The sequence below is a fragment of the Miniopterus natalensis genome, chromosome 2, assembly GCF_054644295.1.
Source record: "Miniopterus natalensis isolate mMinNat1 chromosome 2, mMinNat1.hap1, whole genome shotgun sequence".
Classification (NCBI taxonomy): Eukaryota; Metazoa; Chordata; class Mammalia; order Chiroptera; family Miniopteridae; genus Miniopterus; species Miniopterus natalensis.
Genome location: NC_142082.1, coordinates 167,458,736 through 167,482,745, shown reverse-complemented (window position 1 = coordinate 167,482,745; position 24,010 = coordinate 167,458,736). Strand labels below are relative to the sequence as shown.

The following is a 24,010-nucleotide window of genomic DNA, read 5'->3' as shown; positions in this document are numbered from 1 at the left end:
CCTGACACATGACAGACTACACTGCTCCCTACCCTGGGTCTGCATCCTGTCCCTACGCTCAAGTTTCGAGGAACTCCAGGCTCATTCATGCTCCTGTATGAGGGGAGGGGAACTCTCCCCTCCTCTGGCACTTTCCCCTGACAGATGATATATTTATTCTCACCATTGTATTTTTCTCTCCATCCTCTGGTCCCCTGCTTCTGCTGTCTGCTTAGGTAAGACCTGTCTCTCTGGGTAGCCCACATCACCTGAAACATACTGTGTCTGAAAGGCAAACCTGAGAAAGCTTGCCTTAGTTCCACTTTCTTTCAGTTCCCCTTCAGTTCCCCTGCCCTGCATCATTCATACAACAGATACATGGTGAGGTACTTTTTAAGGTTCTGGCAGTACTGTAGTGGACAGGATGGACATGTCCCTGCTCTCAAGGAGCTTCATTTCAGTGGGAGGCGACAGACTACACAAAGAACCCAATAAACAGGATAATTTAAGATTCTCAGAAGTGAAAAAAACAAACAGCTTCATGTACTAGTAGGTGACTGGGGCTGCCGATGGCATCACTAGGTGGAAGGGTCAGGGAGGGTGAACTGAGACCTGGATGATGAAGAAGAGCCAGCTGAGCACCCCTGGACAGAGGGAATGGTGAGTGAGAGGCCTTGCTGTGGGAGCAGTGACACAAGGACAGTGTGCCTGAAGCAGGGTAAGCTGATAGAGAGGAAGGCAGGGCCCTGGCTTTGGATCTTATAGTGAAAGCCTGCTTGGAGTGCTGGTGAGTTGGTGGGTTGGTCGCCTCCTTCTTTTCCATTTGTGCTGCCTTTCCCAGTGCACAACTTGTCGCTGTCAGCCCTGCTGACAGGATTCTTATCCAGTCTTCTGGTCCCTGCTCCCTTCCATACTCCTGCCATGATCATTTTCCAAACCAGGTGGTTGGTAAGGCCTCTTGTGGTGCAGAATCCTACCCTGGTTCCTCAGCCTGGCCTTGTAAGACCCTCTGCCACAGGTCCCATCCTCTCAGAGCAGCTTTGCATCAGCCACCCTGCTCTGCTCACACCCAGCCCTGCTCAAGTGGATCGTGTGCCTGCCACCTTGGTACAGTTCTCTCGCGTCCCCTGTGGGCCATGCCAGCACCCTCCCCCTCCAATTGAAGTCTGCTCTAGCAGTGTGGTCAGTGTGCGGGGAAGGATAACAGGCTCTGGTGTCAAATAGCCTTGGTCTGCCCACCTTCTCACTCATGAACTTGTGGCCTTGGGCAAATTACTTAATGTCTCTGAGCCTTAGTTTTTGTTTCTAAAATTGGGCTAAGACCTACTAAATAGGGTTGGCACGTAGATTAATTTGTAATGTAAAAGCTGTTGGCGCTAAAACCCTACTATATATCAGCTTTTTGTATCAGTGTTTGGGAAGTATTGTTAAGCCCATTAGCAGGTGTGGATGCTGAGGCATGGGGAAGCTCAGTAACTTTCTAGAGATTATTTTGCCTTGTTTGCTCTTCTAGGCTGCCTGTCTTTCTGCCTCACCACTGATATCTATCTCTACCTTTATCTCCCCACTTCCCAAGTGAATAATTTTCTCTTCAGAACCATTAGGCACTTATTTTTGTAACTTTCAGCCTCTTTGAGCCTGTTTTCCTTCCTTAAAAAAGTGGGGAAAGGCTGGCGTGGCTCAGCGGTTGAAGATAGACCTATATGATCCCTGAGATCGCAGTTCAATTCTCCGTCAGGGTACATGCCCGGGTTGCGGGCTCGATCCCCAATCGGGGGCGTGCAGGAGGCAGCCGATTAATGACTCTCTCATCATTGATGTTTCTAGTTCTCTCTCTTCCTCCCTATGAAATTAATAAAGATTATATTAATAATGTGCCCTGACCTGGAATCGAACTCCAATTGCCTGGATCCCAGGTCGACGCTCAACCTCTGAGCCATGCCCAGCCAGGCTAAGATATATTTTTTAAAAAAACTGGGGAAAATAATCCCCACATCACAGGGATGTGTGAGGCCCAGATGGGATTGTGTGTGTGCAAGCACTCTGCAGACACCACAGCGCTTGTGTCAAGGTAAGGAAGGTGGTTGTTATTTATTTCCCTGTTAAAGGGACAGCAGAGACTGTATGTTTTACCTTAGTATCTGTCTTCTGGCTTGACACCCTTCAGAAAAATTCCTGCTTCTTCCATGGGTTAGGAGTTCTGGGTGCCTCACTAGTTTCTTCCCACCAAGCCCCAGAAGGAGAGTGGCCTGGGGCTGGGGTGCAATGGGTGTTCAGCACTGAACATGGACCTGCATGTTTGTGTGGGGTCAGGATGGTGTGTCCATGTGGGTATTTGTACCAGACCAGGTATGTGTGTAGATGGACATGGGTGATGAGGTGCATGTAGTGGGACTGTGTGCATAGGTGGATGATTGTGTGTGTGTGTGTGTGTGTGTGTGTGTGTGTGTTTGCATGCCTGTATATGACAAGGGGGTGGAGGTATATGTGTAGGACCAGGAGCTGGACTTGTGATGATATACGTGCATGGGTATTGATGAGCTTGCTTATTGGACACATACTCTATGTGAGGCATTGTGCTAAACTTTGAACATTCGGAAGTGAGCAAGACTGGTAGTGGAGCCCCTGTGGTGGAGGGGACCTTGCAGCTGCTCATCCTGCCCTTGCTGTGGGAGGGAGTTCATAGACATTCCACGCGCTGTCCAAGACTGAAGGGAGCCCCGGCCAGGTAGCTCAGCTGGTTGGAGCGTCATCCCCATATGCCAAGATTGTGGGTTTGTTTCCAGTTAGGGCATATACAAGAAGCAACCAATGAAGCATAAATAAGTAGTACAACAAATCAGTGTTTTTCTCTCATTCTCTCTCAAAAAATCAATTAAACAAAATTTTTAAAAAGACTTTAGGAGTAGTCAATGTTAGACCTCACAATAAACAGACCAAGCAAGTTCCCCAGGGTACCAGAAAGGTGGAAAAAAAAAACTTTTAGGAAGCAGGTGGGGGATTTGATGTTTGATGTTTCAAAAAATGATATAGTAGTCATCATAGAAAAAACAGACTTGTTGGGCTTTAACACTTTATTTTTTCCTTATTTTTCATTGCGGTTGGCACATGTAACGTGCACGAATGTTAAGCGTACAGCCTGATGAACATTAGCACACACCCATGTATACACCACCCAGATCAAGATGTAGAGCGTTACCAGCAGCCCAGAGCTTCCCTGGAAATTGCTACGTCCCAGTCAGTTTATTTTTATAAAAGTAATACATGCCCATGCTACAACTTTCCAAACGCTATAAGGGAGAAGTCAATGTCCCTCCCAGCCTCCTCCAGCCACCCAGTCTCCCTCCCTAGGGGAAGCCACCAGTATGAGTGTCTTGTATAGTCTTTGTTTGGCTTCTTTCCTCTCACTTTGACTGGGAGATGTTTATGTTTGTATTTGGAATTACACACAGAGAGCATCATAAGCTTTTAGTGTTTAGGGTCTCTCAAGGTCAACCAGCCCTGACAATAGTCATATCGGGGACCTTGTCCCCAGCCCCCAGGAGACAGTCTCCTGGTCAAAGTTCTGAGTTCTGGCCGATTCAGACCAGACCCACTTGGCAAGAAGCTATGGCTCAGGCAGAGGGTGGTTGGATCCAAGGGGCCTGGCAACTCTGCCCCCACCTGATTCCCAGACTCCACCCCGGCCCTCATTCCGTTACCTGGCTCTAACTACATGGTTAGGGCAGGCCGGGGGTGAAGGTGTGGGGACAAGAAGTACAAAAGGCGCAAGTTTGACAGGGTGCACAGAGATCATTCTGTCCATCCCTCTGCCCCAGTGGTGCCTGTCCAGCTGTGTATACCAGAAGGCGAGGGCACCCCTCCCTTTGTAAGCATCTGCGGGTCTTGGCTGTTAGAGACTCTCCTCCTCTCGCTGCAGCCCCAATGCAAGAAGAGGCTCCCACCCTCTGTTCTTTGAAGCCCAGAGGGCTGGCATATGGTAGCTAAAGTCACGGGCTTTAGAATCACTAGCTAAAATTGCTGGGTTTCGCCCAGCCAAGCGTGGCTCAGCGGTTGAGCGTCAACCTAGGATCCAGGGAATCGGGGTTTGATTCCCGGTCAGGGCACATGCCTGGGTTGCGAGCTCGATCCCCAGTTGGGGGGCATGCAAGAGGCAGCCGATGGATGACTCTCTCATCATTGATGTTTCTATCTCTCTCTCCCTCTCCTTTCTTCTCTCTGAAATCAATAAAGATATATTAAAATAAATTAAAATAAAATAAAATTGCTGGGTTTCATTTTAGCACTGCCACTTACTGATTGGATGACCTCAGGCAAGTTCCCTCAGGTTCCCTGAGCCTCAGGTCCCTTGTCTGTAAAATGGGCATAAATGTAGTACCAGCTTCATAGGGAAATTGTGAGGAGTGAATCAGATGAGGCTAGTGAAGGGCGTTATAGCACAATGCCTGGCATGCAGTACAATCCCATTAAATGGTGGTGATCCCGTGACCATTATTATTAGCTTGGACCAGGGAAGGCTGTGTGGAAGCAGCTGTGGAGGAGGAAGAGATGGCGTGTGACTGTGTGGGTTCACATGTATGAAGCATGATCTTCACTTGGAGGGAGCAAGGCGCACATGTGTCCTTATTTGTGGAATGCCATGCTCCTCAGGCTTTTGATGGCAGACATGTGGGAAGTGGGCCCTATCCCCACCCCCACTGCCACTGTCTCTGCTTCTCTTCCCTCTGCTCTAAAATGAGAAGTACAGTGAGTTCCCCCAAGGGGGCCTCGCCCCTTCCTGTCCCCGCCCTGTCGGCAGCCCTAGGCCATTGGAGTGGCAGCCCCAGAACCAGGACTGCAGGGGTGGTGAGGAGGCCTGGGCGCTGAGGGCTGAGTTCGAGGCTTAGCCCTAGCGGTCTCCGCTTGCCTGGACTCCCCGGCACCACCTTGTTCCCTGCACCCCCTTCCTCTTGGGGAGACCCCAGGATGGTGAGGTAAGGGCCTGGGACCCACGGTAGGCAGGAGGCATGGGTACCCTGGAGCCCATGCGACCTCTCCTCACCGCCCTCCTGGGCCTCCCAGGTGGTTTCACCGAGATCTCAGTGGGCTGGATGCAGAGACCCTGCTCAAGGGCCGAGGTGTCCATGGGAGTTTCCTGGCTCGGCCCAGTCGCAAGAACCAGGGCGACTTCTCCCTCTCAGTCAGGTAGGTGGCCCTCAACTCCACCCAGGACCAGTATTTTGGCAGTTCATTCCTGGTTCCCTCCTGGGAGTGCCAGCTCCCCAGCCCCCGGCCCCAGCCTGTCTCCTGTCCCTGCCTGTGTCTACCGCATCCTGTGTATATCCCATACTCAGGACTTCAGCCCACCCCCCACCCGCCCCCACCTCTACTCCTGCACCCACTGGCTTCACTGCCTGGTGTCCTGCAGGGTAGGGGATCAGGTGACCCATATTCGGATCCAGAACTCAGGGGATTTCTACGACCTGTATGGCGGGGAGAAGTTTGCGACACTGACAGAGCTAGTGGAGTACTACACGCAGCAGCACGGGGTACTTCAGGACCGCGATGGCACCATCATCCACCTCAAGTACCCTCTCAACTGCTCTGACCCTACCAGTGAGAGGTGAGGGGCTTCTCTTGCACCCTAATCGTCAGTGTCTTCCCCAACCCACCTCCTTCTCAGGGCTCTGTGACCCTTTTTCTTCCATGTGACCCTGGGGCTGTGTCTCGGGACTAACCTCCCACCCCTTTCCATCTACCCCTGAGGACGCAAGAGGTCACCTTGCCCTTCTTCAGGGTCCCTGTCAGCTGGCAACCCAGGCCTCACTGGTGACAGAGAGACCTCTCCTTGTGGCCAGCTTTGTTGTTAGAAAGCTCTTCTTCCTTCTATGGAACCGAATCTGACTTCCTGTAACTATTCCTTCCTCCAGGACAGGTTAATACAGTGAGAGGTGGATACTGAGAAGGAACACAGGGACTAATGTCCATGAGGACACTTAATGCCTTACCTCAGCAGACCAGAGGGAATGGGTCTGCCTTTTGGGGCTGGGCTGGGCATCATTATATGATGTGGTCTCATGTGCAAGGGCCTAGTACCTGGGCACAGGGTAATACTCAAGTCATTTCCCTTCTATCACTTTGGCTCCAAAGATATGGCCCCAGAGCCAGGCTGGCTTTAGGGTAGTGGTCTCCCTAAAGTCTGAGTGGGAGATGGCTCATTTTAGCAGCTACATCTCAATGACAGCTCTTGTTAAGGAAAGGGCAGCTGAAAAATTCTAGGGTTTCCCCCCCCTATACTCCTGGGGCCAAGCCAACTTGCCCTTGTACTGTATTAGTATATTGATTGTTGACATGATTCTGAACCTTGATTCTGCCCATTTTCAGTGTTTCTGAGTTGCATGCCTCCCAACTTGCATAAATATTTTTGTTCAAGTCACTGATTAAAACTTAGAAGTGGATAAGGTGAGGTGAAGTCCCCACATCCCACCACTGGAGACCTCTCTCCAGTCAACATGAAGCCACTGATCCACTTCCTTTGAAGCCACGTCTTCTAAGAGTGGAGCCTCAACACTGATGACCATGCTCATTGCTGCCCTCCTTTGTATTTTCTCACCCTTTTCCTATGTCCCATCTGCAACATGTGTGGGGGTTTGTCACCCAGACCCTCTGAAGTCATGTCTTCTTTCTGCCCTTGCCCACAGCCAGGCTCTGCCTTGCCAGAGGAGAATGGTTACCAGACCACAGAGAAGCAGTAGGTTGAGTACTGAGCTGGGAAAGGGAAGGAGGAGCTGAGAAGACCCTCCTAGGGCGGAGGCTGAGGCCTGGGTTCACATCACTTGGGAGAAACAAGAGAACAGTAGAGCTGGGCCTGGGGGTGGTCAAGATCAGGGAAGCTGACTCTAAGAGGCCCTTTTGGTTACCCACACCTGGACACTCTGGGCTCACCCCTGACCCTGGAAGTGTGTGTGGGAGGCTCTTTCTCTAGACCTCTGTCTGTGTCCCTGCCTTGACTGCTGCCCTTCCCCCTCCACAAGAATTTGCATTTGTCCCCTTGGTGGCTAGCTCTGTGCCTGTGGTCAGCCTGACATTTGCATGGAAACTTCCTCATCCTCAGGCCTGGAGGAAGAGGGTTAGACCCCCTCCTCATTGCCCTGGGGCCCTGGTCTGTCCCTGAGTAGTGGGATGAGGTGGCCCAGTGTGTTCCTGGACAGGCCAGGGAACTCTGAAGTTCTCTGAGCTGTGGTCTTCTCTGGGCTGGAGTGAGATGCCCTCTTTCCCCCATCCTTGCGGTTGGAAAATGCCCCCCCCCTCCTGAGGTCCCTGGGCTGAGGAAACCTCACAACCTCACTTCTCACTCTCTCCCCAGAAGGAGTTTTGTGTTTTTTCCATCACGTGGTTTCCTGTGGGGCTGGGCATTGTGGGGCTAGTTTCCTCCTGGGAAGGGGGTGTGCTTCGGGGAAAGGTTCTAGTTCTGCTTTCTGCCCCTTTGAGCCCCTCTGAGCCCCTCTGAACCCCAGCCTCCTCTTCAGTGGCATCATCCTGGGCACCCCAGAGCCCCCTAAACCACTCTCCCCAGCTGGTTGTCTGTCTTCCTGCCTCTGGGGGAGTTCACTTCTTCATGCCTCCCTGGTGACTTCCGTCTCTCCCATCTCCATGGCTCTCTGTGGTTTGACCTTTGTCTGTATTCCTCTTGGTCTCTGTCCTCTTTCCCCAGCCTACCCCTGTCTTTCATAGAGACCCTTCCTGGGTTTCTTCCCTCCAAATATTCTGGATATGGCCTGCCTTTCTGCCTTTGTCTTAAACTTCCAGAGGTGGACCTGGTTAGCACTCCTGAGGCTTGCCTCTTATCAGTAAGGGCCTTGGGCCAGTGTGCAATTGCCAGCCTGTTTCCTCATCTGTAAAATGGGGATGGTACCTACCTCTTTGTGCTTTGTAATGGACCTAAATATGGTGGTGGGCTTCAAAGCACCTAGCCTAGTGCCTGACGCATCACAAGTAATCAGTTTCCTTGTCCCTCTCTGTGAGCCTCTCTGCTCAGTGACTGCCCCTCAGCCCAGGACTCACCTTCCCTGATGCTGCCTTTTCTAGGTGGTACCATGGCCACATGTCTGGGGGGCAGGCAGAGACACTGCTGCAAGCCAAGGGTGAGCCCTGGACATTTCTTGTGCGTGAGAGTCTCAGCCAGCCTGGGGATTTTGTGCTGTCAGTGCTCAACGACCAGCTCAAAGCTGGCCCAGGCTCTCCACTCAAAGTCACCCATATCAAGGTCATGTGTGAGGTAAGGCTGCCGCAAAGTAGGGGGGGCATCTTGCTGGGGCTCCCATCTACACACAGTGTGGGCCGTGGGGAGGGTCAGCCAGACTTCCAGCCAAGGTTGGGGTCTGAGGGAGGGAGACTTGGGCCCTGCGGGGTGGCCTCACTTGATATCCCTCAGGGTGGACGCTACACGGTGGGTGGTTCAGAGACCTTTGACAGCCTCACGGACCTGGTGGAGCATTTCAAGAAGACAGGGATTGAGGAGGCCTCAGGCGCCTTCGTCTACCTGCGGCAGGTGAGGGGTGGGCCTGCCTGCCTCCTTCCTCCCCTGAGCAGTCCCTCGCCTCGGGAGCCTCTGAGACCTGGAAGTCACTGGCTTCTCACCCTCACCCACCCCAGCCATACTACGCCACGCGGGTGAATGCGGCCGACATTGAGAACCGGGTCTTGGAACTGAACAAGAAGCAGGAGACAGAGAACACAGCCAAGGCCGGCTTCTGGGAGGAGTTTGAGGTGCGTGACAGGGATCATCAGGGCAACCCCACTCCCTCTCTCTCTCCACCCCTGATACGGACCTGCCCCGTGTTATCTCCCCCCATGGACGCCCCTCTTGGGGGCTGGTGCTCCATTGCCCCCTCTTGCCCCTCAGAGTCTGCAGAAGCAGGAGGTGAAGAACCTGCACCAGAGGCTGGAAGGGCAGCGGCCAGAAAACAAGAGCAAGAACCGTTACAAGAACATTCTCCCATGTGAGCACCCGCCCACACCTCCATCCGCCCAGGAGATTCTCCTTCCCTCAGCCTCCTCCCCCATCTCATGGGTCTCTAGCCCCATCTCAGGGAGGATCGACCTCCCACCCACGCAACAGAATCGCCTCTCCTTCAAAAAGCCTCTAATCCTCCCAGCAGAGCCTCCCACACCCACCACCCTCGCCGCTCTCCTTCCTCTGAAACCTCCACCCGCACTCATGCAGATCCCCTGCGGCCCGCAGTACTCCGAGAGCCTCATGGCCTCTCAGACAAGAATTGCCTTTGAGCTTAGGAAGGGTCCGCTCCAGGGGCTGGTGAGTTCTTGCTGACCCAGGCCCTTCTTGCTTCCTCCCTGATCGCTCTCAGTTGACCACAGCCGAGTGATCCTGCAGGGACGTGACAGTAACATCCCTGGATCTGACTACATCAACGCCAACTACATCAAGGTCGGTGTTACCCAGGAGGAGAGGCTGGGCCTGGGGATGCCCCATCTCAGGGGTACCAGGTCCAGAGATGCATGGGCAAAGACAAAGCTGATGACTCTTGTGGGTGAGGGTGGTGGGGGTGAAAGGCACGTCCCAGGCCAAGAGGCTCACAGTCCTGCTGTGTGTCTCTCTGCACTTGCATCCAGAACCAGCTGCTAGGCCCTGACGAGAACTCTAAGACCTACATCGCCAGCCAGGGCTGCTTGGATGCCACGGTCAATGACTTCTGGCAGATGACATGGCAGGAGAACACCCGTGTCATCGTCATGACCACCCGAGAGGTGGAGAAAGGCCGGGTAGGGCTGAGCCCATCGTCACCCCCTGATCCCCAACCCCCTCCCCAGTACTCAGTGTCCACTACCATTAAACTGAAGAATGGCAGGGCAGAAAGGCATCTCAGGAGGCAAAGGTCCAACCCTTGTTGGGAAACTGAGGCTCAGAGACAAAGTCTTGGGTATACCCTGATTTGCCAGATCCCTGCTTCCAGCCTTGGGCTCTCCTGACCACCAGATGCAGGTTTTAAATGGGCCTTCTCCCTTAAAGTGCCCTGAAGCAAACATTCCGCCTGCCCCTCCCCTACCTGTCCCTGCCCATGCAAGAGCCCCTCTGGTCCCCTCTGCCTCATAAATCTCTCTGGAATCGGCCCCTCCCTCTCACCCAGAGCAGAACCCTCTGTACTGGAGCCAAACTGATCCCGTCCAAATCATGAACTGCTTCACGTTGCTTTCTCATGGAAAAACCTTTAGTGACTCCCAGTTGCCTTCAGGATAGTCACAGTCTAAGACTTAGCACTCGGAGCCTGATGGCTTCTCTGCAACATCCACCACCTCCAATGGGCCAGGCTCTTTCAGGTTTCTGAGCTTTTGCATAAGCTCATTTGCTCCTAGGAAGCGACTTCCTCTCTCCACACTATCTCTGCCTGACAGACTCCTCCTTTGTGAAGACCCAGTTCAAATGCTCCCTCCCCTGTGAAGCCATCTCTGATTTCCTCCATAACCTAGAGGGAGAATTAGCCTCTCCCTCCACTGTGCTCCATGTCTTCCCTGTCCACTTGTCTCTCTCTGTAAGTTCCTGGAGGCTCAGGGGTGCAGACTACACCTTATTTTTATTTATATCTCCTGCCTTGTTTGCACAGCTTTGGGTGCAGTATGTGTATCAGCCACTGTGTACTGAATAACTTGTCAGGTTAGGTGGCTGGTCGGGACTCAGCACTGGATCCTAAGACTCTGAATCTTGGCCAGGTCATCCATTCATTTAAGCAATGTTGACTGGCCAGCACCAGGACTCAGGTGCCCTGCCTCATGCCTGCTTCCGTGCCTCATTCTCCACCTGCACCTTCCCTTCCAGAACAAATGTGTCCCATATTGGCCAGAGGTGGGCACTCAGCGCGTGTATGGACCCTACACTGTAACCAACTGCGGGGAACATGACACAGCCGAGTACAAACTCCGCACCTTACAGGTCTCCCCACTGGACAATGTGAGTGCCCCCCACGCTTGGCCCCCCTAGGGCCCTTCTTGGACCTATTCTCTTGTCTGGTTGGGGGGAGGGGGTGGAGCAATGTATGGAAGCAGGGGGCACTGACTCTCTGTACTCGGCCCAGGGGAACCTGGTGCGGGACATCTGGCACTACCAGTACCTGAGCTGGCCTGACCATGGGGTCCCAAGCGAGCCTGGGGGCGTCCTCAGCTTCCTAGACCAGATCAACCAGCGGCAGGAAAGCCTGCCTCATGCGGGGCCCATCATCGTGCATTGCAGGTGAGAATAATAATGAAGACCTTAGTAGTGATCATAAAAATAGTAGCTGGCAAGTAAGTAAATATGGCTAAGTGCCATGCACTATTGTAAGCAATTGACATACTAACTTTTTTACTGCCTCCCCTTCCCCCCCAGCCTTTTCTGGGTTCCCTGATGGCTCCAGATCCATCAGGAATCAACCCCACTGGAACCAACCCCACTGTCTGATCCTCTGCCTGGGGGTGGCTTTCTCAAAGACCTTCCTGGGTGTACCATCTTGCCCAACCCTGCCAAAGACAGATGAAGAAACAGGCCAGCCCCTTGTCAGGTCACTAGATGGTCTGGGGAGAGTCTAGACTGGCCCTCACAACAGCCTTAGGTCCTGGTCACCGTTTTCTTGCACTGGCGCATGCACCCCGTTTCTTCTTGGCCTCAATACCCTCCATGTGGGGTCAGTGTGGCTCCCCATCCCTTCTTTCTCCATCTGTAGTTCTGTGAGTGGGAGGCTTCTTCACTGACGCTCTCAGTCTCAGTCTCCACTTCCCAGCCAGTGCCCCCAGCCTGGCTTCAGTGTAGGGACTGGCGATGTCTTCAGGAGGGGCACATAGCTCCAGTGGAGACCCACATGTTCACAATTAGGAGACCCCATTCCTGTAGGAGGTGGGGGTTCAGCAAGAAGGAGCAGGTTTCCCCTAGGCCTGAGGGGCAGAGTTCCACAGACAGGCTGACCCAGCGGGCCTGGCCTGGGCAGATGGGGTGCAGCGGGCACAGGGTCTGGGACAGAGGCAGTTGGTTTAAATTCCAGCTTCTCCACTCACTGGCTGGGTGACCTTGGACAAATTACATGACTTCTTTGACCCTTAGATTCCTCAACTGTAAAATCAGGATCTCACAGGGCTGTGGTGAGATCCTATCATGGTATCTGGAATAGAATAAACCCTCAAGAAATGAGAGCTGTCAGGGAACGAGAGACTAGAAACTTGCTCTGTGCTATTCTTTTCCTTCTTCCTCCATGTGAGCCGGGCGGTGAAGGCCTCGACTTTCTTCTACTCACCAGCAACTGCTTTTCCTGGGGCAGCGCTGGGTGCCTCGACCTGGAGGTGCCCCCCACCCCATGCTCTGCTTCCAGGGGCTGCTCTGCATCCAGGGGCAGGCCCACCACCAGGAATGACCCTGCTGCTGCCCACCCCCACACTGGCACCCAATTCTTGAAATCCCCGTGGCCTTTATTTAGACGTTACAGGAAGGAAGTGGGTGAGGGGGGTTTATTTTTTGACAATCTGGGTTTGAAATTAGCTCGACTCAGGGCACCAGTCTGACAGGTCTAGTGAAGGGGCAGGACTGAGGTCCATGTGGGTCCTGCTGCATGGCTCCTCCTCGTCTCCTGTGCGCCCTGCACCCCACTGTCTGAGGGCTGCCCTTTTCCTGCCATCAGGGTCTGAAGAAAAAGGGAAATGAAGCCCTGAAGAAAGAAGCTCCAAATATAACTTTTGAAGGGAGAAGGGGAAGGCCTTGCTCAGGCCAAGGGTTTCGGAGGTCAGGGGAGGTGGGCAAGACAGTGGTGGAAGTGGGGGCCCAGGATCTTCAGGGGTGGGCAGCAATGAGGCGTCGGGGCGAGGAGTGGAGGAGGTGGGAAGGGAGCGGTGGCTGGAGCTGAGCTCTGGGCCCCCTTCCTGGGGCGGTGTGGACTGGCCTCTGATGGTGCCCCTGCTCTCCCCAGCGCGGGCATCGGCCGCACGGGCACCATCATTGTCATCGACATGCTCATGGAGAGCATCGCCACCAAAGGTGAGGGCTGCCTGTGTGGGGCGCGGGGGGGGGGGGGGTGAGCGGGCGCTCCTCGGCGTCCGCCTCCGCCTGGGGCTGAGGCCCAACTGCCACCCCTGCTCAGGGCTGGACTGTGACATTGACATCCAGAAGACGATCCAGATGGTGCGGGCACAACGCTCGGGCATGGTGCAGACGGAGGCGCAGTACAAGTTCATCTACGTGGCCATCGCCCAGTTCATTGAGACCACCAAGAAGAAGCTGGAGGTCATGCAGGTGCGTGCCCAGCAGGGCCCGGTGGGGCTGTGGAGGGCAGTGGGCGTCACCCGCTCCTGCTGAGACCCCCACCCCTCTGCCTATAGTCCCAGAAGGGCCAGGAGTCAGAGTATGGGAACATCTCCTACCCCCCAGCCATGAAGAACACCCATGCCCAGGCCTTTCGCACCTCCTCCAAGTGAGTGACCTCCCCGCCCGCCGCCTCCCAGCCCCACCCTTCTCTCCCTGCGCGACCCTCCCTTTCTGGAGAGCAGAGTGCTGCTGCTGAGGAGACCTGGGCTCAAGTCAGCCTTGGTTCTCATTACCTGTGCTTAGTATTTCCTGAGAGCCGCCTGGGGGCCTGTGCTGGGTACTGGTAGAAACTGATGTAGGAGATGGAGGCGCGGCCCCCAAGGAGCGCCTGCTCTAGTGTCGGGACGGAGACCAGGTCTCCTCACTCTCCTGGCCTTGGCTTCCTCACTGGGGATGGTGACTGGCCCGGAGGGGGCTGCTGGTGCACTGCCTCCTGACGGTGCCAACTGCCCGCACTGCCCACGCCCCGCAGACACAAGGAGGATGTGTACGAGAACCTGCACAGTAAGAACAGGAAGGAGGAGAAGGTGAAGAAGCAGCGGTCGGCAGACAAAGACAAGAGCAAGGGCTCCCTCAAGAAGAAGTGAGCCGGGCACCGTCCTCAGGTGACCATGGTACGGCCCCTCCCCCAGGGCTCTCCCCTGCCCTGCCCCAGCGTCCCCTCTGCCCCTCTGCCCAGGGCTCTCCCCTGCCCTGCCCCAGCGTCCCCTCTGCCCCTCTGCCCAGGGCTCTGCCCTGCCCTGCCCCAGCGTCCCCTCTGCCCCTCTGCCCAGGGCTCTGCCCTGCCCTGCCCCAGCGTCCCCTCTGCCCCTCTGCCCAGGGCTCTCCCCTGCCCTGCCCCAGTGTCCTCTGGCTTCAGTGCTTACCCTGAATGGATGGTAGCCTCACTCTGCCCTTCCCAGCCATCCCAGACCTGCCCTTGTCCCCCTCCCCAGGTTCCAGCCATCCCCTTACTCCCTTACTCCCTTCTCTCTGCAGCCTCAGCCCTGATCCCTGTAGAGAAGCCTCCAGGGAACATCCACAGCCTGAACCCAGGAGCCCAACTCCATTGTAATTTAAATGGTCGAATGGCCACTTCCCTTTCCCAGACTCTGTATATAGCACAGCAAGGCTCCAGGCGGGGCAGACCCTTCTACACTTGTAAATAAAGCCCCTAGGATCACTATGTGTGGGTCTCTAACTCTGTGCTCCCTGGCGGGAAGGGCAGGGGGGGGTGGAGGGAGAGGTGGGCTGGGAGCAGTGTGTGAGCAAATAAAAGCTCCACCTTTCTTGCAAAGCTCCACCCTCCCAGTCAGACAGACCTAGTTCCCGGCTCTGTTTAACACTAGGAGTGTGACCATGGGCCAGATTCCTCAGCCTCTTTCCTCTTTCCTCGAAAGTGGAGGGTGAGGGTGGTTGTGAAGAGCCTTGAGATAAGGCATGATGATCACAAGGGCAGGCACTTTATGCTTGCCACATGTCAGGCACTTTATTTTTATTTCTTTATTTTTTTCCATAAGAGTTTATTTGAGCCAAATGGACCACATATGACAGGGAGCAAGATCTTAAATGCTCCCTCATGTCAGGCACTGTTTAAAAGACTACACTTATTGCCCAGCCAGCATGGCTCAGTGGTTGAGCATCGACCTAGGATCCAGGAGATCACGGTTCGATTCCGCTGTGTGCAGGAGGCAGCCGATCAATGACTCTCTCTTCACTGATGTTTCTGTCTCTCTCCCTCTCCCTTCCTCTCTGAAGTAAATAAAGACATATTGAAGAAAAAAAAAAGACTACACATATTGCCCTAGTTGGTGTGGCTCAGTTGGTTGGGCATCTTCCTGTGTATCAAAAGGTAACCTGTTTGATTCCTGGTCAGAGCACAAACCCAGGTTGTGGGTTCGACCCCTAGTGGGGATGCATACAGGAAGCAGCCGAGCGATGTTTCTCTCTCACATTGATGTTTCTCTCTCCCTCTCCCTTCCTCTCTCTCTAAAAAAATAAAAACATTAAAAAAACCCTACATGTATTAATTCAGTCTGAGTATCTACCATTCTCATTTCACAGTGGGGAAAACTGAGGCACAGATAGATTCAATAACTTGTTCAAAGTCACAGGACTACTGAACAATGAAACTAAGATTTTAATTCGGGCTGTCTGGCCCCAGAACCCCACCCCTGGAGATGCAGCTGAAGTCACCTGAGTGGGACACAACCACATAGTTCTGGTGCTGACTTTTAGGTCCAAGAGCAAAGAAAATACATAAAGGGCAAGAAACACAGGACCTCCCCAGTTTCCCCTCCACCCTCTGGGTCCCTGGTGCTCACTGGAGCTCCTTGTTCCTCCCTTCCACTGAGCTGCTGTCCCCATTATGCTTCTGATTAGTTTTATTTTTGTCCCCTCTTCCTTCCCCAGTGTCCAGAGTGGGCTGCCAGTGATTCCTTCTTTGTATTATGGCTTTATCTTAACTCCTGGGGAGTTAAGCCTGTGAGAATCCCCCCTGCTGGGCAGGCTCATGAGTAAGCACAGTCTCGAAGCAATGTTGGCCGACTGTCATTTGTTCAGCATATACTCTCTGTTTTGAGTGCCCACTGTGTCACAGGCACCAGAGTGGTCTGGGGGTCTGATGATGAACAAGACAGCCCCTGTCCTTGTGGACTTAGGGGGGTGGTAGGGGACACAGACCCAGACAATCCACAAACATAAAATGAGTACACATAGGTGTTAAGAAGGATGCAAACAAAACAAAGGCGGGAAGGAGGGAGGGAAGGAGAGAAAGAGAGACAGGAAGAGGGAGAGAGAGAGAGAGAGAGAGGGAGGGAGGGAGGGAGGGGAGAGAGATTAGATTAGGCAACACAACAGCTCCCAGGAGCTAATGTTCTCCAGGGTGTGGGGGATGGGGCCCTCACCTGTCGGCTTCAGGGCCCCTCTCCAAGCAACGCCCTTTCTTTCCCAGCTAGAGCTGCACGGAAGAAAGGTAGGCCTCACACCCTCTAACCGCCCTTGGGCTAACTGCTTGTGGGCTGGGCCTTGGACCGGGGCAGTGAAGTGGGTCCAGGAGCAGTTCCGTCAGACTTTGGTCCCTCCCCAGAACAGCACAGTCCATGGTGGCTACTCCCTGAAGGACAGTGGGAAGGGCTGAGTCTGTGAGGGCTGAAGGAGAGCAGCTCAGTACTTTGCCTAGCCTAGTATTGATGCTCTTGGCAGAGGCAGGCACCCCCAACACTAGGCCGAGGACAAGGAGACACCATGCCGGGGCCTGTCTGCCTTCACAGGCAGGGATGGTCAGCACAGGCGGGGCACTGGGCCTGGGCCCAACCCGCGCCTACCAAGCTAACCTATCGCTGACCTCAGGGATCTCTCTGGCCCTCCGTGTCTGGCCATGGGCAGGGTTGAAGGCCTCAGAGGAAGAAGGTAGTTGGGAGCAGGAGTGGCTGAGGGGACAGCCCAAGGAGGAAGGCAAAGGGGCCCAAAGATAGTCCCTCCCTTTCTCCCTCTGGAGACCAATCAGTCTCCCTGGTTTAGGCCTGGGGGCAGAGGTGGCAGGTAGAAGACACTGCTAGAAAAGGGTGGGAGGGCTAGTGGGGTGACGGAACTCAGAGGAGGCGCCTGGGGCTGGTGCTGGGAGGCAAGGGGTTAAGGCAGTGGGGGGGCAGCCTATGGCAAGAGGACACACCTGTACGCAGGGGCGGCGGGCGGGGCCCAGGTAAGGAGCCTGCGCTGCCTGCCGGTGGAGAAGGAAGAAGGAAGAGTGGAGGCCTAGGCGGCGGTTGAATCCTGGGCCTGACTCCCCTTCCTCTCCTCAGCACTCACTCTCTGGGGGTCAGGTGTCCAGGTGACAGGTAAAGGCCATCGAGAGAGCAGTCCTGGGGCTGAGCTGGGGACTGCAGAGGGGTGATGAAGGCTGGTGGATTGGTGTGTGGGGGCAGGGACAGGCTATGTGGATGGTGGGGGAAGGGGCTCAGAGGCAGAGAACAGGTGGGCAGGGGGCTGGGAAGCTCTGCCTGGGCCTCAGTGGGTCAACAATTCAAGGGGGAGCTGGTGGCAGGCTGCAGGGCTCACCCGGAAGTGTCCCCTGGGACACGGGTGGTGGGGGGAAGGGAGCCAGGGTTCTGCAGCCTCTCCACGGGGGCCTGGGCCTAGGACTGCCTGACCTGGAGGTAGGCAGGCTGGGTGGGGGCCCCCGTCTTACCCAGCAGTGTTTGGGTGCTGGTTGGGAGTCTCTAATACTGCCGGGTAATGATGGAGGCCTCTGTCCCTGTGTCAGCGACATCCTTTACCTGAGGCCCCCAGCAGGCTGCAGCCCCCACTTCTGAACCTCGCCCCACATCCTGGAATCCCCTTCATCTCGAGTGGAGGGTGCTGCAGATAAAGTGGCTCTTGGTTGGCGAGTTGCCCACTGAAGGGACACAATGGTTCCGGGCCCCTCCCCCAACCCGGAGTGATTTGTCATCTGGATCCAGAACCCACAGCCGACCAGGAGCTTGGGATTGGCTCATGTGCTCTCGAGACCTCACCTGGCCTGCGGCTAGGGTCCCTGTAGCAACTGGCCAGCGCTATACAGCCTGGAGCTGTATGTCGCCGGCTCTGGGCCCATCTTCCAGTACAGTGTTGGATGGTCTAATTGTGAAGCTCCTAACACTGTCTGGTAAAGATGGCCCCCGGGCCGGTTCCCTCGGCAGTGACCTTCAGGGAGCCCTGAAGACCATGGAGGCCTCCTGACCAACCACCTCTGACCTTTACCCCTCTGGATGGGGGTGTAAATCACTAGGAAAAGGGGAACAATGGGGAGGAGACAAAATGGCTGCCTCTAGAGCTGCAGCAGGACTTGAAAACATACTCGCTCCCCAGGCACCTCCACTCTCTTCCCGACTTGGGAGCATGAACAAAATAAAGTGTGGATGGGAACTTGTGGCAGCCTGATTCAGGTTACCCGACCCATTTCTTGTCTAATTGTGAATCTCATCTAAGGCTCCTGAGGAGTGGGGCTGCCACATCTGCTTCACCTCCCTGTTCCTTTCATGACGTCCAACCTGCAGAGCAGGGAAAAATCAATCTTCTTCCTTTAAAAATCTAAGAAGCTGAAGATGAGCCCAGTCCCTCACCCCGTAAGACTCACCTCCTCCCCGACCATGCTTCTGCCCCCAGTTCTTAGGGTTCCAAATGCTCCTTGTCTCCCTATAAGGACAAGGGATAGGAACTGGACCATAGTGGTACCAGGTACAGCAGTGGCTTCGTTCCCCTGGTGTGAGATACAGTGAGGGCTGTCTTGGGAATAGGAGGTGCATGTAGCAATTGAAAACGCACCTATTCTGTTGGGGGTGCCTCAAGCTGTGGGAGTGACAAACTCATTTCCACAGGTAGAGCCCTATTTCACATCTGTTCCTCACACCTGGATTGCAAAATTGGCAATGTGGGTAGCTCACAGCAGGCAACACAACCCACAGGGCCTTTGAGCACATAAGCCAACTGATAGGCACGAGTGGTCTCCCCTACAGCTGCATGGAACTGTTACCAAGGAAGCAGCTTCTGTTGGGGTCATCATATTTTTGGTCAACTCAGCAAAGCCACAGCTGCTCCAGTCTTAAAAATGTAGATGTTGGTAAATAAATGGGGTGACGTGGTAGAAATGGAGGGCGGGGTGGAAAGTGCAGCTGGGCCTGCTGTTTCCAGCCTGGGTTCTGTTTTTATATCTGACTCTCCTGGGCCTCCACGGTGAGAAGCAGGGCCTAGGCCGGCTATTCCCTAACTGCCCTGGCTAGAATCTGTGCGCCTCCTGCTGGCAAAGACGAAGAAAGACTCAGGAGTGTTATATGAGTGCCCGCATGCGTACTTCCCCCTAACCCAGCTCACACGTAAAGCCTTGACTTCAGCTTAAGTAATAAAAATTTATTGAGAATTCCTGGGATGGTGGTTAACGCCTCCCAACCTTGAGAGAGGAGCCAACACTATAGGAAACCACTGAGAAATCAACACACTGTCCCAACAACCTTGGCCAACACAGGGAGGAGGAAACTCATTCCCTTGAAAATGGGTCAGTCTTCATCTGAGAAGGGCTGGGAGGACAGATACAGAGGGGACCATCACATGATACTGGGGGCAGGGTGTGTGTGTGTGTTGGACCCCAAGCTGGCTCCTCAAACACCAGGGCAGAAACAGATCCACTTCTCTGGGGGTAGAGTTCCTGGTCATCCCGCTCATTTCTTAGTCTTGATGAGGCTGTCACTGTGGAAAGGAGATGGATAAAGGAGACAGACGTCTGACATTATTAGGGGACATAAATGAGAAGAACAGCACCTTGGCCACTCCCTTTTCAACCACCCTCCTTCCTGATTACGGGTGTGTGTGGGGAGGTGAGAAAGGTTAGGTGGTGGAGGAGAAGGCAGGTACTGGGAGATGAGCTGCAAGGCCCAACACAGAAACAAGGATGTATAAACAACTTACCTTCCCCTGTGGACACCAGGTCACCAGATGAACAGGAAAAACAGAAAGAGAAGAAAAATGCAGAGGTGATTTTCAGTTCAGGCCCCACCCAGCTCTAAACCCTCCTGTGCTCCCAAAAGAAAAAAAGAAAATGGGTTGGAAGCCAGGAAGCTCAGGCTCTGGAAAGGAAGAGACTAGTTCTCTTGGCCACTGCGATTTCACCTCTCCTTTCCTAGCATCCTTCTATGCCCCAGAGCAGCAATTTTAGGGTTCCTGAGTAAGAATACTGAGTATCACCTTTCACTTTTCAGTAGACAAAACTTTACAATTAAAGTGCTTAAAAAATTTTTTTTGAGAGGAAGGGAGAAACATGGATCGACTGTCTCTGCATGTACCCTGACCAGGGACTGAACCCACCACCTTTAAGTGTATGGAACAAGGCCACACTGTCCAGGGCTAAAGTGTTTTTCACGAGAATAATCTTACTTTCATAAAATCAATCATATGAGATTCAAATCACCTACACTTTTCTATCTTTTGGTTCAGAGAAATAGTGTCTTTCAAGGGTCACATGAGTAAGCTAGTAACAGGCTCCAGAGCCCAAGAGACTAGGCATAGATTCCATGTTCTTTGTGACACCCCATTGTGTAGGTCACATCTCTCACCGGGTGAAACTTTCATCCTGTAGGTTCAGCACAAGGTTGTCAGCAGTGAGATAGATACGATTCTGTGATGTGGCAATCTACAGGACAGAAAACAAGACAGATGCTTGTATTAAACAAAGACAACCTCGATTCCTACACTTACATTCAATAACCACCAATGGAACACATGGCTTAGGAACAGGATGCAACAATGAGAAAGACACTGTTTCTGTCCTCACACAAGGACCCAGAGCAAGCAACTGTGATTGTGTTAGTACCATAATAGAGGAGTAAACAAAAGGTCAAGGGAACCCAGAGGAACGGAATGTGTTGGGAAGTGTCAGACGAGTTAGTCTGAGTAGAAACCTGAATGAGCACCATTCTAAATACCTCACTTCAGTGTGCTTTAGGTAAAAACACTCTCTAGGAAGTCCTGTGAGGGATACTGGGCTCTTACACTCACCGTCTTGGAGATGTTCTGGGCTGCCCGGATCTTCCGTAGCTTGATGTAGCCTGGGTTCTTGCTCAGTGCTTCTCCAAGGTGAGCAGGGTGGGGTCAAGGGTTCACACAAGGTCAGGTCTCAATCCCTGGCCCCATCCTTACTACTCCCGTCACTCCAGCCCTCCTCTGGGCTGTCAGATCCAAGGTTGTGCTCAGGTTGCTTGTGCCTACTCTTACTTTGGTCCTTACCTGTGGGCCCCCCTGCAGGCAGCTGCCAGGAACTGGAGGCAGCAGCAGAAATGGAGGCAAGGCCAGCAGTGCTATTGATCTGTCTTGAAGTGAGGAGCCAAGCTCAGGCACTCCCATTAAGATCTCAGATCCCATCTGAACACCGCCCCCCGCTGCCCAAAAGCATGGAATCGCATTCGCCTTAGTCTCATCAGCCAGCCCATGGAGGACGGGAAAGCAATGTGCCCCAGGGGTGAGCTGAGATCTCTCCAGCAGAAGGATATCATCTTGGCAGCCTCGGCCTCACCCTCAGCCTGCACGATCTTTTGCCGTTGTTCCTGCTTTGCTTTTTCCACCAAGAACTGGGCCCGCTGGGCCTCCTGCTGTGCTGTGGTGGGAGACTCAAGAGGTCACAAATGTAAGGTGTTAGGAACCCCAACCCCCCATCGGCATTCTCAGATACCCTTGACCTACTCCTCTGGTAACTCACCCACTTGTTTGGCTTCTACAGCAGCTGTGTACTCTCGGCTAAAGCTTAGCTCCGTGATGGCTACATCATCCAGGATGAGGCTGAAGTCCTTGGCCCTCTCTGTTAGCTCCCTTCGGATCAACAGGGAGACCTGGGGGGCGGGGTGAGTAAGGGAAGGGAGAGGTCGTTTGAGGGGACTGGAGAACTGAAAGGAAGGTGTATTGCGGTGACTGTCTGAATACCAGAGCTTCTGAAAAAGGCAGAAAACTCACCAATCCTTTCTTAGTACCTATCAAGTTCATCTTGGCTCTCGCAGTGGCTCTCACAGTACCACTTTTAGGTAGAAATGGAACTGCGGTCACAACCTTTTTCTAATAAGCTGCCTCTCCTAATACCCAGTGCCCTGGGCCTAGGAGGAAAAAGCTGACACTACGCAGATGGTGATGGGAGCTAGGTCCAACCTGGGCCCGCTGGGTGATCAGCTGTGAGGCGTTGAACTTGGCCACCACACTCTTGAGAACCTCGTTGACAATGGATGGCAACACTCGCTCCTCGTAGTCTAGCCCTAGGCGCTGGTACATGCTGGGAAGCTCCAGGGCATTAGGTCGAGACAGCACTCGCAGGGAGATGTTCACCATCTGCAGGTCTAAGAGTGAGGTTAGCAGTGGCTGGTCAAGACCACGGGGCCTCACCTGGCCTCTTAGCCAAGAACCCTTCCCCAAGCACTGTCTCCTCCGTGTAATGTCGTGTACCCTGGAACTCCCTTGGAGGGAGGAGAGTAATCAGGCTGACAAGATGTGACTCAGCATAGGCCAAATGCATCCTTGTCTACAAGAATGTGATGTCTTCTCTATCCATAACCCCTTCATCATTAAAGGTAATCTCTCTTCTTCTCTTTTTGCCACTGCACTGTGTGCAACCTCTATTGTAGGCTCTATAATAATCACCTGTTTTCTTTACTACACTATCAGGATTTGAGGATGAAGACTGTGTTTTATTCCCAGGACCTTGGGTTTAGGGAATGAATGTTAAGTGACTGGCACTAAATATAGTACAAAAAAGTATATTACAGGTGGGACACTTGCCTCAATGTGAATGTGAATGTGTGTGTGTGTGTGTGTGTGTGTGTGAGAAGAAGGGGCCTGGGGAATCTCAAATACACAGCTACTAGATATGGTCTAGGAGGAACCAGGTACACCAGTGAAGAGTGGGACCAAATTTCCCCAGAACAGGGTGTACTAGTGGGTATCATTAATAAGTCAAGCAATTAAGAGGGAAAAAAAAGCTTTAAAACATGGCTTTGATCTAGGCAGTGAATAAGACAAAGAACAAACAGTGCTCTCACTGAATTTATGTTAGGGGGTAGGAACAGTTAATAAAAAAAATGCAAACACACAGTGTGTCCAGAATGTACTGCTTTAACGCCACAAGCAGGAACTTTTATTCCAGCTGTTTTGCACATGTGGCAACCAAGGCCCAAGAGCTCTGACACAACCATCTTCCCCTAGGGGTTTGTGCCAGGCTCATTAACTTTAGGTAGCTCATTTGCTGGTGGCTTCCAAGTGTCCAAACCTACCTTTGGAGCCTGTGGGGGAGGAAATTTTTCGTGGTCTGGCCCGAATGTCATAGATGATGGGATACTGGAACCAGGGGATCCTGGAGGAGAGGGAGCAGAGATAAGTTATTAGGAGACTGCAGTTTCACTAGTTTTGCAGTTTTCCCTCACCACATGTTTCTTGGCCTGCTCCTCCTTAGTCCACGGCCTAAGAGAAATTCTCTTCTTTCAGAGAACATTTATGTGCTGCTGCAGTTACGGGCAGCACCTACTGTCCTGGGAGACGGGGTTTGGAGAGAAGAGGGTACAGGTGAATCCTGTTGAAAGTCTTGCTACAGCCACTGGTGGATCGACGTTCAAGGGTGAAGGGTCAGGGTCAATCCGCTCTGCCCGCCATTACCTGAAGTGAAGGCCCTCGGCGAGAATGGTGTCCTGTTGCACGCCACCGATCCGATTAAAGAAGATGGCTCTCTGCCCGCCTTCCACTGTGGGGAGAGGGGTGGGGATCAGGCCAAGTTACTGCAGAGAGTACGAGCTAGCCAGCCCCCGGTGGGGCGAGGGGCTAAGTGAGCATGGGGACGGGTCTGGGAAGGGACGGGATGGGACCGGAGAGCAGGTGGAGGTTGCTCACCAGTGAACACCGACTCGCGGACCCCGTAGGCCACGGCGCCGGCCCCCAGCAGCAGCTTCAACGCCGTGCCCATGCCCCGGGGCCCGGAGGGCAGCCGTCCCGCCAAGTCCTTCAAGTTCTGGGCCATGTCCGATCCTGAGACCGGCGGCACCAAAGGTCAGGAGGGGGTGCCGGCCCGCCTCTACCCCACTCCAGTTTATACGCCGCACCCTTCCCACGAGGGTCCGTGGCCCAGGTGCTTGCAGGAGAAAGGGCACCGGAAGTGCGCTCCCTTCTAAACCCTCCCCCCCGGCCCAGGGAGAACCAGAACTTCGCGCACAGGAAGTGCGCGTTGTGAAGTCCCGC

At 53.8% G+C, this 24,010-nt stretch overlaps 2 protein-coding genes and 1 non-coding gene across 3 annotated transcripts; 1 reads left to right on the top strand and 2 right to left on the bottom strand.

The window, feature by feature from the left end:
• Positions 1-324: 324 nt before the first annotated feature.
• Positions 325-14,778, top strand: PTPN6 (protein tyrosine phosphatase non-receptor type 6). Its single transcript, XM_016221812.2, has 16 exons — positions 325-4,952; positions 5,041-5,163; positions 5,387-5,581; positions 8,047-8,236; positions 8,393-8,509; positions 8,614-8,727; positions 8,864-8,960; positions 9,327-9,406; positions 9,592-9,741; positions 10,793-10,924; positions 11,049-11,203; positions 12,903-12,970; positions 13,074-13,225; positions 13,312-13,403; positions 13,770-13,911; positions 14,276-14,778. The coding sequence occupies exons 1-15, from the start codon at positions 4,945-4,947 to the stop codon at positions 13,882-13,884; spliced, it is 1,788 nt and encodes a 595-aa protein (XP_016077298.1). The 5' UTR covers positions 325-4,944; the 3' UTR covers positions 13,885-13,911; positions 14,276-14,778.
• Positions 14,779-19,141: 4,363 nt separating this feature from the next.
• Positions 19,142-23,939, bottom strand: PHB2 (prohibitin 2). The gene is made up of 8 exons (XM_087814806.1): positions 23,666-23,939; positions 23,435-23,519; positions 23,056-23,135; positions 21,941-22,125; positions 21,501-21,630; positions 21,295-21,398; positions 20,804-20,881; positions 19,142-20,438 (listed from the first exon to the last, which is right to left on the bottom strand). Exons 1-8 carry the CDS (start codon positions 23,790-23,792, stop codon positions 20,358-20,360), a joined length of 870 nt encoding a protein of 289 aa, XP_087670932.1. The 5' UTR covers positions 23,793-23,939; the 3' UTR covers positions 19,142-20,357.
• LOC148093916 (small nucleolar RNA U89) lies at positions 20,975-21,229 on the bottom strand. The gene has a single exon (XR_015714165.1). It is a non-coding gene; the product is annotated as a small nucleolar RNA U89 (small nucleolar RNA).
• Positions 23,940-24,010: the final 71 nt, after the last annotated feature.